Source organism: Microtus pennsylvanicus, chromosome 2 (genome assembly GCF_037038515.1).
Source record: "Microtus pennsylvanicus isolate mMicPen1 chromosome 2, mMicPen1.hap1, whole genome shotgun sequence".
NCBI classification, from domain to species: domain Eukaryota; kingdom Metazoa; phylum Chordata; class Mammalia; order Rodentia; family Cricetidae; genus Microtus; species Microtus pennsylvanicus.
This window is the reverse complement of record NC_134580.1, coordinates 123,150,404-123,165,410: the sequence shown is the minus strand read 5'-3', so window position 1 is coordinate 123,165,410 and position 15,007 is coordinate 123,150,404. Positions and strand designations below refer to the sequence as shown.

General features: G+C 46.2%; 1 protein-coding gene across 1 annotated transcript; it reads right to left on the bottom strand.

Moving 5' to 3' along the window:
• Positions 1–12,905: 12,905 nt before the first annotated feature.
• Insm1 (INSM transcriptional repressor 1) lies at positions 12,906–14,717 on the bottom strand. The gene has a single exon (XM_075962378.1). It carries the CDS (start codon positions 14,579–14,581, stop codon positions 13,025–13,027), a length of 1,557 nt encoding a protein of 518 aa, XP_075818493.1. The 5' UTR covers positions 14,582–14,717; the 3' UTR covers positions 12,906–13,024.
• Between the last annotated feature and the right edge of the window lie 290 nt (positions 14,718–15,007).

Here is a 15,007-nt window from a genome sequence, read left to right as displayed (position 1 = left end):
CTTAGCATTTAAAAATAGAGTGCTCCTGGTCAGAAAATAATTACAGATATGCAGTAAAGATAGATTCAGATGAATAAGACCTCTAAATGAGTCATAGTGTTGGACCCATTGGATGCATAGGTTCATAGGTTTGAGAGAGAGAAAATAAAAAAGAGTATAGACATATAAAAAAGTCTTTTAAAAAACAGAGTACAGTCATAGATTAAAAGAGTAAAGATAATTAAATATTAAACTTGCATTAAAAGTAATAGAGTAAGAAAAATAAGCCACATACATAAAGATGGAAAATACACAGTGAGTCTGGATTATGTTTATTATTGTGTTTTTTTTTTCAATTTTTTAACTACAGAGGTTTTATGGGCTGCTAAGCTAAAGCAACATACATATTTTAAAAGTATCTTGACTTCAAAATTTGGGTCTAAGGATATGTTGCTTTGGAAAAGATGTTCTACTTTTGTTTCCATAGAGGATGAGAACCTGTGGATTCCTTCTAGACTAATGTGGTTTGATAAAACAAGATCCCCTGAAACAATGGCCCAGATGGTCCAACATCTATGACAGCTTTAGGACTGCTGACTGAGATGGACCTACCACATAGCATACCCCATGACACACTTGATTAACATCACCCCCAGTCAGCAGGAAATAAGTCTAGACAATAATGCCCAAGTTCCCTAAATGATAGTTTATAAATGTTCGTTTAAATTTAAATGGGGATATGCTATAGAGATAAATACTTTACACTGGTACTGATCTTGGTCTGTTGATACAAATTTTGGATCAATTTTGTTATATGTATATTTCTGCTCTTGAGTAAAGTATTGTGTTTGTACAGCTCATTTAAAAATTTAATGTATAATTAAATACAGGTTAATAGATAGTCATCTATGATAGTTAAGTTTGTTGTCATGTTAGGTTTTTCTAGATATATAGAGATATATTTAAGTTAGCTAGATAATCAACAAACCTTTCAAAAACCTACAAAACATGGTATTTAAAATGTTTTAAGAACTAAGGACTTTTCATGACAATGAAAAACATCTGCTCCTGGCAGCACCAATCTACTTCATGAGGATAATGGGCATTGAAGAGGCTCCTTATGGAGTTTGTTAGCCATTTGGGCAAGAAACTGCTCTTGCCTGGACTGCCTGATAGTATGCTGTATGAACTGAAAATGCAGGACCCACAAAAAAAAATGACTGCTGAACTTGCCTAAAGGTAAGATGATCCTTTGGGGCTTCTGCATCATGAAAGAGTTTGTCAGACGTCCTATAGGACACAGAAGAAAGTGACTGACAAACTGCCAATATAGGCAAAACTGTCTTTGAAATTTCCTGCTTCATGGAAAACTTTGCTGGATATTATGGGCCTATAGGCTGAATATGGGTGCCCCAATGTTACAAAAGAACTTTGGTTGGCTGTCCAGGCAGTGAGATGTCTCTGTAAATTCTAGAGTTTTTGAAGTTGCTTATAATGCACTTCTTGTTTACTTGGGTAATATTATATCTTTCTGGAGTCCTTGATGGAGTTGAAGAATAGATAGTTATAGTTTTCCTTAATTATGATAAAAGATAAAGTAGTAAATATTGTAACTGTAATTCTTGTTTGATACCTGTTTTGTTATATGTAATCTTGCTATATTAAAGTTAAAACTTTTTTTAAAATTGAACAGAAAAGGGGAAATGGTGTGGGAAGTTATTCTATTTATGTGTTGCTTTTATCAATTAATAAAAAAAGCTGCTTTGGGCCAATGGCTTAACAGAATATAGCCAGGCTGGAAGAGATATATAGAGAGAGAGTAGGAAGAGCCGGGGAGAATCCATGTAGGCACCACAGGAGACAGACTGTAGTCTGCTGAAACTTTGCCAGTAGGCCATGACCTTGTGGTGATGCACAGATTAATGGAGATGGGTTAGTTTAAGATGTTAGAACTAGCTAGAAATATGCTTAAGTAATTGGCCAAGCAGTGTTTTAATTAATACAGTTTCTGTGGGCTTATTTTGGGTTTGGGCTGGGAAACGAATGAGCAGTCTTCCTTCAACATATAATGAATTACCCCCAAAACTTAGTGTTTTAAAACAACAACCAATGTGTTACTTTTCTCTTTTGGTGTTCCAAAGAATGAACAAGCCCATCTAGGCTATTCTTACCTGGACTCACTTGAGCAAATGTCACAAGGAGGTGAAAGGAGTTGGAATCCTTGTCCCTCTGATGTCAGGGGTTGATTCTCCATCTTGACTGAGACCCTAGTTTAGTCTGACTTGGACTTTCTCATGGTGTGAAGACTAAGAGCAAGAGACATGGGCAGAAGATGCAAGGCCATTCGTAACCTCACATAGAAGTCACACTTAGTGATTTCGTGGTGTTACTTCTAACATATTTTAAGGAAGCACTCACAGAGACCCATTCAGTCTTACAGGGAAAAGAATGGGTATAGGCTCTGTTTCACAATGGGACACATGTAAAGGAATTTGAAGAAATATTTTAAAGCCTGTGCCAAATGCCTTAGTATTTTGTGAAACTTTTCATTAAAAAAAAAACCTCAAAAGAGCAAAAAGTATTGAGTTCTTGCTAGCACTTGACCTGAATAACTCATTTAATCTTTTATCAAAGTACTATCCAAGCCCAGCCTCACTAGCTTCTAAATACAGACAAGATTGGGCATGTTCAGGGGATGGCCATAGACAACTCATTCAGTCTTAACAACATCCCTGGGATGTACTTAGTCACAGACAGCTCAATATACTCTAGACAGCTGAAGTAGATGCATAGTCAGATGCTCCTAGTTACCTCACTTTGTGTCTTGGAGGGTCATAGAGAAAGATGTTGGGACTAAAATATTCAGGAATACTCATATTGTCTTGTCAGACAGGTCATGACATGATACTGAACCTTATGATGGCCACTTCAGAGACACAAATCCCTTTGTCTCCCTGCAACATGAACTACACTTGATACCACCTCCTTGGCATTCCTCTTATGGATCTATGTCTCAGAGTTCATCTGAGCAGAGATCAGGCATCCCTAATCCAAGTATAACCTGACTCCTCATAGTTGAACATTGGTGTTCATGCCCAATCCATTTTCTAGAACCTTCTAGCAGAACCTGGCTGCAAGGGAGACTGGGAAGGAAACTTTGGGAAGTCTACCTTGGGCAGGCTGAGCTCATTAAGTGGGAGATTATCTGTATCACAAACTCTAATTGGTTTTAATAATAAAAACCTGGAGTCAGATATCGGGGTAAATGCTGAAAGATCAGAGAAATAAAGGAGCCAGCCACTAGAGAGACTTCTTAAATCTATAGCATCCTCAAACCAAAGGGGTTGAGCTCCTGTCTCCTTCTGCCTTAGTTTCCTCTCTCCATCCAGCCATATCACTTCTCTCTCCACCTCCCTAGTGTTGGGATTAAAGGTGTGAGATCCCAAGTGCTGGAATCAAAGGTGTGGGCTTTGTTTCTCTTTTAGACTAGTTAAATCTCATAGCCCAGCATGGCCTTGAACTCCTGATATTCCTGCTTCCACCTCCCAAGTACTGGGATTAAAGATGTGTGCTGCCACTGGCTGGCCTCTGTGGTTAACTTGTGGCTAGTTCCACCCTCTGATCTTCAGGCAAGCTTTATTTGTTAGAGCACAAACAAAATATCACCACAATTATCTAAGCACAAAAAGGGTAGTCAAAGGTATGGTGCAAGTAGAAAATATAATCAATGTCCAATACATGTGAATTCTATCTTTCCCTCATTTTATCAATAGTAAAATGATCAGAGAGAAGATAACTGATAGCTTATGTAAAGCCACACAGCTCTTAATGGTAGAGACAAGATGGTGAGACATTTGTTCTCTCATCCCCATGGAACCTCAGCAGGTACAACATGTCAGAGAAGGAATGGCACTCCTCTATATATGAGCTTGTGAAATCCCTCCACATTGAAAGGGAAAAGGAAATCCCAGAAACTACAGTTGTGGCATGCTCTTTGAAGCATAAAGGTTAATTCTTGTTGAGTGGGGAGAGTCATGGTGGAAATCAAATATAGAGTCTCATGTTTGCTAGGCAAGCAAGGTTGACTCTGCTACTGATTTGAATATGATATGTCTTCTGTAGGTTCATCAGTTGAAGGCTTGATTCCCTAAGTGATTACTATATTTTTGGAGGTGGTGGAACCTTTTGGAAGCAGGACATAACTAGAGGATGTAGGTCACAGGAGGGAACCATGTCTTTGAAAAACATATTTTACCCACACTTCTCTCTCCATCTTTGCTTCCTGGCCACATGACATAAGCAGTGTTGTTTGGCCATTCCCATCATCCATGATTATCTGCCTCATGACTGACACCTCTGAAATCATGAGCCAAAAAAAAAATCACTCCTTTCAAATGGCTATTCTCAGACTGACTGATAGACTAACATTTTCCTTAAAGTTTCCAGCCCAGTGTGGTGGCACAAGATTGTAACTCCAGTACTTTAGAGGCTGAGGCAAGAAGATTCCTGTAAGTTCAAGGCCAGCCTAAGATAAAAAAAAAAAACTTGTATCAAACAAACAAACAAGTTTCTATATCATGAGTATCAGAGTCTACTTGGTTTGATGTGTTGGGCAGAAATGTGTCTGCAGCCCCCTGCTGCCCTTCCTACCTAAATTGTTCAGGGATATTTTTTTTCTTCCCTCATTCACATTGGTTGCCATGGTTCTGGGATGGCCTGTTAACTTGCCTGCAGGAGTATAACAGTGAGTGATTTCCACACCAAGAGTTTTTAGAACCAAAATGGAAAGTAAAGAACCAGACAGAAGGTAGCATAGAAAGCCAGCTTAAGATGATTTAAAATGCCACCCTCTATTCCTCTCTCTTACGCTTTGTATCTGCAGGCTACTCAAGCAGAGCGGAATCTACGAATTTTGTATTATGCGAGTGTGAGAGCCTTTGTTGTGGTTGGAGTGTTGAATATATCTGATTTTCTCATGAATATCAGATACTTGCATTTGCAAGACTTTTGGAAATAAGTTTCTCCTGTATGTACTATAGGAGACAACTTTTCTCTCACCAGGTGGGGGATAAGTCATCTGATTCCTGATTGGGCATTATAACTGTGCATGTTCTAGAAGACAGATTGCATAGCAACATCCATATGAATCCTCCCACATCAGAATGCTTGCCACCTTGGGTTGCTGTCTTTGCACCTGGATGGTCAGCTCTAAGCCTGACTCTTGTAGGGTCTCCTATGTCCTCATCTATTCCACACACAGTCACCAATGAAACCTTGTAGAGTACCTGCAAGAACTCAGTAAGTCAATCTCATGAAGGCCTCAGACTAGGCCAAACTAAATTTAGCTGCTAATACAATTACAGATGCATTAGCTGGGGCTAGTGGCCCCTGGTTAAGATTTCAAAGCACCAGCTTTTCTTAGTTCAAACATACCATGTGCCCAAGCCAGGATGACTCAGTCTGCGAGCAACAGTTCACTCTACACCCTCGATATGAACGTCCACACATGCTTCCTGGCATCTAGTTAGCATTCAGGTTCTAACGCAGAGCTATGTCCACGTTGAGGTGTGCAGTTCTGTCTGCTCTTCGACCTGGCTCCCGCATGATGCTGATGCAGTGAGTCTCTGCTCAGCAAAGCCCTGAAAATGCACAGTAGGAGCCTGCAACCTGTTTATCGTGGTTTCCCGTCTTCATCTGTTTTGTGCTGCCGTGACAAAATGCCACAGGCAGGTTGGTTTATAATGAATAGGTGCTTATTGCCTTACAGACTATGGGTCCTGGGAAGTCCCTCTTCCCTTGGGAATACCAAGGGCCTTCCTACTATACCATTCCACTGAAGAGAGAGAACAGCAAGAAAGAGCTTGACCGGCCCAAGGCACTTCCATAGCTCCCTTCTCTTCTGCATTAACAATCCTAATCCACCCATGAGGTCAGAGCCATCATGACCTTGATGCCTCCCGTTAGGCCCCACCTCCAAACACTTGTATTGGGTGTTATATTTCCAGCATAGTATTACATTTCCATCATATGAACGTTGAAGACACATTCAAACCATAACGCCATCGTAATTGATATGCTATGATACTGAGTCAGAACACTGATATAAAAATAATGACGGGCAGCCTTTCTTCAGTTTTGACTACTGGACACTAACCTAAATGTCCATAAGCTTAAATATTTGCACAATTCAAAGAGATCAGCAGTTTGCCAAGAGGATGCTGGTGGCTATTCGGGTAACACAATGTTGAAGCAAGTAAATGCTAACTCAGTCATCTTCTGTCTTTGAATTGACTTTAAAGCTAGTAAGTGAGTAGTTACCCCAATTCCCCAATTCCTTGAAACGTTAAGTTGAACTACATACAAAGCTTTTATTTTTACTTATAAAAAGAGCCCCAAGTTGTTATTTCACTGGATAATGTCAGGTCGTTATGTAAGAAACCTTTCAAGTAATGGACAGCCTTGCCGTTTTAGTTAGGATTCTATTGTTGTGAAGAGACGCCATGGCCATGGCAACACTTTATAAGGAAAACATCTAATTGGGATGGCAGCTTACAGTTTCAGAGGTTCAGTCCATCGTTATCATGGTGAGAAGCATGGCCTCATGCAAGCAGCTGTGGTGCCTGCATCTTGCAGGCAACCGTAAGTGGATTGATTGTCACACTGAGTGAAGCTTGTAAAAAAAAAAGAGACCTCCAAGTCTGCCCCCACAGTGACGCACTTTCTCCAACCAGGCCACACCTCCTAACAGTGCCACTCCCTTTGGGGGGCATTTTCTTTCAAACCACTGCACTTGGCTCTCTGTTTAGATGTCTGTAATGATTGATGGGAGTCAGAGTGGGGTTTGCACTGCCTAAAGCAACCACGATGGAGGGGTGAACATGAGCAATATTAATAACATCAACTGGGAGACAGTGTTCTGTTTTGTGGGAAACAGCTTCTTCGCATCTATATTCTAGAACGGCAACAGTTTATTTCACGTAGACGGCAAGAGACAAAGAGCCCGAGATCAGTTGATGGGACGGGCTTTTAAATGGCAACCCTGAGCGTGTGTATTTTAGCCCATCTCCTGTCCGTTCTGTTCTTTGTACTCAGGAAATTGTAGCCTAATTTTCCTTTCTCCTGTAGAAAGACCCCTCTCCGAGTTCTGTTCTTCCATGCACTAACACCTTCCTTGTGCGCTATCAGATTTGACACACAATAGCATCTTGGCTTACGTTGTTCATTCTGCCAGCCTCAGGTGTGACTGTCATCTGGCTGGGGTATTTGCAAAGAGGACACTGCCCTGGGGCTCTGGCTGTGTATAGCAGAGACGAAGCAGATGTTGCGCTCAGTGAAAGGCCTTCTTTGGTGAGTGAAAGAGGAGAATAATGAATTAAGGTTGAAGTTTCCCGTGTTATCTCCCTGCTATGCTATGCTAGGTCTACTGGCTCAAGCCAGATGGAAGGAGCTATGAAAGTGTGAAAACTGTGTGGACAGGCTTTTAGAGGCGTTCCTGGCGTGGTGGGGTGTGACTGTGATGTGCTTGCAACACAGGCTTTTGAAAGTCAGGTCTTTGTGAGTGTTCCTACTGCCATGAACATTCTAGAAGTTCATTCCGGCTGGAATGGCTTGTTCCTCTAGTGTGGGCTTGTTGCAATGAGTTAATAGAGGGGATAAAAAAAAATCAAAGACTAAAAGCAGAAGTACTAATGCTTTGTGTGGAAATGCCACCAGGGAGACCACACAGCACAGCAATCTTCAAACAAGACAAGCACGAATGTGTTCACCCCATAACCCATCTGTTCACCATACAGAAGGAAGTGTGTACAGCCTGGACAGCCCCATGTTCCACAGGCAGTGTGCCCACAATAAAAGTATCTGGTAGACAAAGGATGGCAGATACTTGGGGCTTAAAAGATGAAGGGGTGAATGTTTGGGTTCATTTAAAATATGTTCACTGACTTTAAATCATGCACTCAGTTTGTTCTCTGATTTGGAGAAATGTATCAGGCTAGGGCCTTTATTCGGCTAATAAAATCCAAATTGGATAACTGTGAATGGTAACTCTGCAAGCTAGACCTTTATTCCTCTCACCCCTGAGAGAAACCAACTTCTTTCACTCCAAAAGTCTATCCTAGGTTCCTTTCTGGGGACACCTTTCTGTGGGCCCTGTTGCTTTTGATACTATGTCTAATTTCAAATAACATCTCCCTATGGTTTCTCCGGGGAGAATGTATTTAACAAAACAGGACTTGTTCTCTTCAGAAAACTTTCTTGCCTGGTCAACTGCCTTAGGAAATCAAAACCTATAGTCATTCGGCTACATAGGATGAGGATGTTGAATATTACTGATCTACTATTTCCTTAGCAAACTTAGAAGAAGACAGGACTTCCCAATATCACCTGGTTAAAATAAAAAATTTCTCGACCCACCAGAATCACAGAGCTAGTAGGGTTTCTCTGTCACCTTAAGCCATAGCCTCTCTGCACTCTGTATGACTCAAAAATGGCAGGTGCCAGAGACAGTTGATCTCTGAGATGCAGAAATACAGGACTTCCAGCAGAGGCTGGTCTGGTTTTTCATTCTGAGAGCTCCTAGATTGTTCTGCATTCTGAGTCCACTGGGTGGACATGCTCTTGTCTGTCCAGAGGGAGTCTCCTCCAGTTACAGGGTCAGCTCTCACTTCTGAGCTTCTCCCATGTTGCTACTGTTCTGACTGTCGACAGACGCCTCAGGAGTGACAAGTGCACCAGGCTTTGCTGTGAGTGCTCTCACCGAATGCTGGTCCATCAAGAAGAGACAGTCACTTCTCAAATAGAAGATGAGACGAAACTCAGAGATGCATTTGCCTTCTCTCTCTCTCTCTCTCTCTCTCTCTCTCTCTCTCTCTCTCTCACACACACACACACACACACACACACACACACACACAATTTTCAGACTATTTTTTAGTTGTTTTATCAGAATGCAGATTTAAAGTCTGACATCTATAAGCCACTGTATCATGCTATCTTGCTAATAAGATAGAATCAGAGTTAGCATGTTGTTAATTCTGCAGGTTTCACCCTGTGCATTTCTCTCTACAGTTCTCTTAGGTTTTTCATTGTGAGTCTAGCCTTGAATGGCTGAGACATCCCTCCAGGCCCTCTCTACAGTTCTCTATGGTTCTTTCACCACATGGATTTCTCTCCACAGTTCTGATTACTTACTGTTCTGAAAATCCCACCGCTCGTAGCTTCAACCACCAAACATTACAGCTTCCTATACCTGTGATGTCAAAAAGTTTATCTTAACCTGGCCCCACAACAAGCTAATGGGTGACATTTGCCAGAAAATTGTTTGAAGACAGCAAGTTTGTTCAAGCTAACCTTGCTACATGTTGGCAGGTTTGTAGCAAATTCTAGATGTCACATGGGAACAACAATTAGGACAAAGAGGTTGCCTCCTGTGTGAAGAACACCAGGTCCTTCTGGGGTCTGTGCTGTCTTTTATCTCCAAGACTTTGGAATGCTCCCTGAGGTGCCCCATGGTGCTTATACCCCCGCTCCACCCATGGTATCTATCACTGAGATTATCTCAGGTTGACAGGTAAAGACAGAGCCTAGACGGATCCAAGTGACGCAGACTACAGCTACAGAGCCTGACCAACCCTCACTAGGGACCCCTTTTGTCCTTTGTCTGGCTAGTGGTGCCAGAATTATCCATTTAGTTGGATTAAGAGGCACTTCTGCTTTTGTCTGGTTTGACTCTGGAAAGCTATAGAATGAAGTAAATAAAGAAGAAAAGAAAGAAGGAAGGAAGGAAGGAAGAAAGGAAGGAAGGAAGGAAGGAAGGAAGGAAGGAAGGAAGGAAGGAAGGAAGGAAAAGTAAAGAAAAAGGGGGAAACTGGATACCAGCTGCAGAGCAAACATCTGTAGAGGAGTCGTGTTGAACCCTCTCCAGCAGTGCCCCACCCCCAGACACACCAGGCAACTGTGTCACCCAGGTCTCCGCAAGGCACTTAACAAGCACCCCAATGTCGCTGGACCTGCAGGGCTGGAGTCCAGCCAGCCTCCTTCTAGACTGAAACTGACCAACATTCTGGGCGGCTAGTAAGTGTGATTTCCTCTGTCCATGGTGCTACGCAGAAGGAAGGGAAGACTTGTAGCCGCCAGCAGACCTAAGCAGTGTTCCTACTCAGGCCCCCTTCGGAGCTTCCACTGTTCCAGCCTCAGAGAAGCAAAGCCGAAGCCCGTGAGTGATTTGGCACCCTGGGCCTCGGGACAGCGATGACGGTGAGGAAAGAGGTCAACCCAGTGCTTCTCGGCTCTTCCAGGCACAGGCTCACTGAGCATCCAAAGCAGTTCAGAACACCTTCTTGCTTTTTTGTTTTGCTCCATTTAAACATAAAGAGCTGGGTTAATACTTCCTTTATTTGTCTCTTTGGGCCCCTCCCTCCTTAACCAGGTTGCTCAATCTAACCCCCAATCCTTTCACCACCAAGCCTCCACTGTGGTATAAGATGGGAAATCATGGATTGGCTTCCACCAATTACCTCCCAATATTGGAAGGCCCTTAGAACACACAGCCTGCCCACAGCAGCCTTGACATCAGTAAAAAGAAGGGTGTACTTTTCCACTCTCCAAGGAAGCACGGAAAGAGGAACGCCGACTTCCTTATTACAGAATATTATGCTAACTCGTATTACTTTAAAATCTGTCACCCAGTGCTCCCCGCCTACAATTCAGGGTCCTCTTCAGTCATCTCTGTTTACTATGCAGCTTCACTTAGAAGCACATACATATACACAGAATCTTGGTTTTTGTTTTGGAGAAGTAATGCATTTGTTTAACTGAAATATATTGCCCCAGGAGACAGAGAACCACTCCTGGACAAGTCAGTCACGTCTGCCTGCATAAAGGTGAATTCCCACCCTGTGGTCAAGGGCAAAAACAGTGAGTCCAACACACAGATGGCAGGTGTTGTTCCCGGAGACAGGTCTAGACTTGTGGAGTGGGGCCAGATTTCGTATTTATTAAAAAAAAAATTCTACTGCCACTGAACATCCATGCACTGCGTGTAGCTTGGATGGTGTGTGGTTCAGAGGGAAACACTTACAGGTCTCACCAGTCATTCTGGACCTTTCATTCCCTGCTCAGTCCATCCACGTTCTTTTAGGGAAATCTCCACAGCGTAGATCTCGTAGAGAGGCAAATGTGGGTGGAAGCCCTAATGGGCATTAGGAAAGAACTAGCAGACCTACACAAGACAAAGGGCACGCTCATTGGTGAAACGTGGCTCTGCTGCTTGCTTGCACTTTTTGGAATACTGTGGGTGAGCCACAGAACTATTCTTCAAAGAGCTGAGTGACAAATAACGGAAAACATTGTAATTGCCTGTTATTAAATTTAATACCCCAAACAGATGGTGTGTGCCCCCCCCCCCCGCTCATGTACCCAATAGATGGCTCACCTGACTGGAAACTTATTTTAAAGCCCTTTCTCCAAACTCAGTTGCTTAACTTGTGTTACACCCATATGTAAATTTCTTTTTCCTAGTTGTCCTTGATGATGATGATAATTATCTCTCCCACTGTATTTGAGGAATGGCATTCACCTAGCCCCCAAATTATAGACCAGTAAAGAATATGTTAAATAAAAGTGGTATTCCTGTGTCTGCAGAGACAGATTCTTTTTCTTGCTTAGTTAGGCCCCTCTGACCGGCTGCTAGGGCTTGCTCTAACTTGCTTTTTAGTACGTTTCTCTCAGAAACGGCACAATCTAATACAGGTTCAGCTGTGAAAACTCCCCAACTCTTGTGAGAGGGAAGGAGTTTTCCCTAAACATAGAAATACAGGCACTTTTAAGAAACCACTAAAAACCATTTAAAGTCCATTTTGGATCCTCTTTGGAAGGAGCTATGTAATACTAAAATAAGACCACAGTATTTTGACTTTGAAAATATTTTATTTGAATAGTAAATATTTATACAGTTGAAACAGTTCTATCGAAGCTTTCTATAAATAGCTAACAATTAAGAAAATAATGTATGTAGAAAAGAGATTGCATTTAAAAGTAAGAGCTGTCGGTTGTACAAGGGCCTTGGGGCCCCTCAAGCAGAATAAAATGGTATGTTGTCTGTAATTCCCTCGGATAGATAGAAAAGTTAAAACTTTCAGCAGACCCCTTTAGTAAAAAGGTTCTTTCCTAAAATGCACAGTGAAATGTCAAATTGACAGGGGGAAAGCTCACAAAACAAAACGAAAAAGAATCTGCAATCAAATAATATCATAATCTTCATAATTAATATTAATAAATAAAGAATAAATAACAATTACGCATAAATCAACATATACATGTAAAGGGAATTCATATAGTCCTACCTCAACAAAGATGATCAAACCAAAACCTCTTCTGTGAAATACTGAGGCGGATACTAACTACAGCATCTCGAGAAAACTCCTCTCCCTCCCCCCAAAACAATCCCGAACAGACAACAGGTCAAGGCATTTGTGGCTATACTAAAGAAAACTCTTTTTTTTAAGCAATTTGATTTGTTCACATACAAAAAGGTAAAGCCAGACTCCAGCAGTTCACAAGCCATAATAAAGCTAATCGTGTGGGAAGTTCAATTTACAGCCTGTGAAATATAAAGGCATTTATTCCTCAAGATTCACCCAAAACAACCCGTACGCTACAGACATTGAGAGCAGAGATTGGTAGGCAGAGCAAACCGCATTTTCTAGACCATGAACACAGCGAATACTAGCAAGAAAAACAGCTTCGCCCCTCAAGGGGAGGCTTCCAACCACGAGACAAACGCATACAGCTTTTTTTTTTCTCCCCTGTACAAGAAAGAGACGGACTCCTGTTGCTCCATGGGTGGGGGTACACAACGTAAAGGGGGTAGGGTCCAAAAGGAGTCACAGCGAGAGGACCAGGGTTACCATCACGCCACACCGAGAGAAGAGGACACTTTTACCCCGGGATAGGGGTCGGGGCACCCCAGCGCAGACATGGGGGCGCGCTCTCTTTGTGGGTCTCCAAGTGAAGGCACAGTTCTGGGGGCCGGGACCGAGGGCGCACTCTAGCAGGCTGGACGCACGGGCACCTGAAGGAGGATCACCTGTCTATTCTCAGACGGGTGGCACTTGTTGATGTGCCGCGTAAGACCCGGGGAGCTGTAGAAGGTGGCCGGGCAGTACTTGCAGGGGAACACCTGGGCAGCGTGCAGCAGACGCAGGTGGCGCTCCTGGGCGCCCTTGCTGGGGAAGGTCTCCCCGCACACTGGGCACAGGTGGCACTCGGCGGCAGCACTCAGGCCCAGTACGCCGGCCGCCTCGCCGTCGCCCGCTGCCTCCTGGGGCGCCTTTTCGTCGGGCCCCGCGTAGAAAGCCAGTATGTCCTCGGCCGGAGGCGGTGGTGGCGGCGGCGGCGGCGGCGGCGCGCCTTTGGCCTGCAGCGCCTGATGATGTGCCAGCAGGTGCTTGCGCAGATAGGCCTGGCGACGGAACTTCTTGGCGCAGTGGTGGCACTCGTAGAGCCCGTCCTCGGAGCCTGACTCGGATACGCCGCCGGGGCTCGGTGTGTCCCGATCGCTGCCGCCGCCAACAGCCTCGCGCGCCTCGGCCCTAGTGGCGGCTTCGGGCTCGGGCGCACGGGCCGCGGCAGGTGCGGGCCGTGGTTTGTGCCAGCGGCGGTGCGAGGCCAGGTTGGCCGGGCAGCTGAAGACCTTGGCGCACTCTGGGCAGCGGTACTCCACGCGCACTATGCGCGAGCACTTGTGCTGCGCCAGCGCGAATGGGTCGGCGTACTCCTCCTTGCACAGCTGGCAGATGAACTCGCCCAGCGGCCGGGTTGCGCCCCCCGCGCGGCCCCGCGGCGCCTCCACCGGGCCTTCCTTGATCTTGAGCCCCAGTACCGGCGACGTGGTCACCTCGTCCTCGAAGTGCAGCTTGCGGATGGCCTTGGGCTTTTTGGCGCTGGGGGCCTTGGCTGCCTTGGCGGGTGGCTCTGCAGCGAGAGTGGCGGGGGGCGCGGGCCGCTTGCCTGGGGGCCGCAGGGCAGCGGCGGAGGACAGTGGGGGACCAGGCCCGGGACCCCGGGCCGCCTCAGCACCGGCGGAGAACGCGGTGCCCATCTTGAGCTCGGCAGGCGCGAAGAGTAGCGCGTCTCCGCCGCAGGTGCCGCCGCCGCCAACGCCGTTGGCGCCGCCACTTCCCCCTGCGAGCAGCGCGGCGGGCGTTGGGAAGGACTCGGCTGACACCGGCGAGCCGAGGTTGAAGCTGCGCTCGAAGTACTTGTGCTTCTCATGCTCGCGGCTCACCGGCCGCGTGGGGCTGTAGAGAGGTGCAGGATGAGCAGCCTCTGGGTTGCCAAAGTGCGCGGCCCGCGGACCTGTAGGGGGTGGCGGCGGACCTGGCGCGCAGGCAAGCGCGGCGGCGAGCGCTGCATGGGCGCGCTCCGCCAGCGCCGGCGGCGGAGGTGGCGGCAGTGGCCCGGGGCTTGGCACTGGGGGCTCGGAGCGGGCGCCCCCGCAGCCGGGTGACAGCAGCAGCGCGCGGTCACCGTCCTCGCCGCCCCGGACACGGTAGGACACGGGCGTGGACTTCTTGCTGCGCTTCACCAGGAACCCGCGGGGCATTTTGGCGTGGTGCAAGGGCAACGCACTGGCTGAGTCCCACCTCTGTGCTCCGCCCTGGAGGCTCTCAGTGCCCCTAGCTCATCGCCTGCACGCGGCGCGGCGGCTTCGGGACTAGCGTAGCGCCGGCAGCGGCTGGCCCGGCTCTGAGCCCTGCACGCGAGTCCCTGTCCCCGGGCCCAGGCGCCGCTCCCTTTTAACGGGGGGAGGGGGCCATTGTTCTCGCCTCCCGCTTCCCCCGGAGCCAATCAGCGCGTCCGCAGCTCCTCCGCCGGGGAGGGTGGGAGGGCGACGGAGCAGCAAAAAAAGGGGCCGGGACTCGAGGGTCGCCCGGTAGGTGCGGCAGATGTACCTGAGGGCGCGGGGCCCCAGCGCGCACCCCTCGGCCGCCCCGCCCCGCCGCGCCCGGCGCCGCCGCCCCGCCTGGCC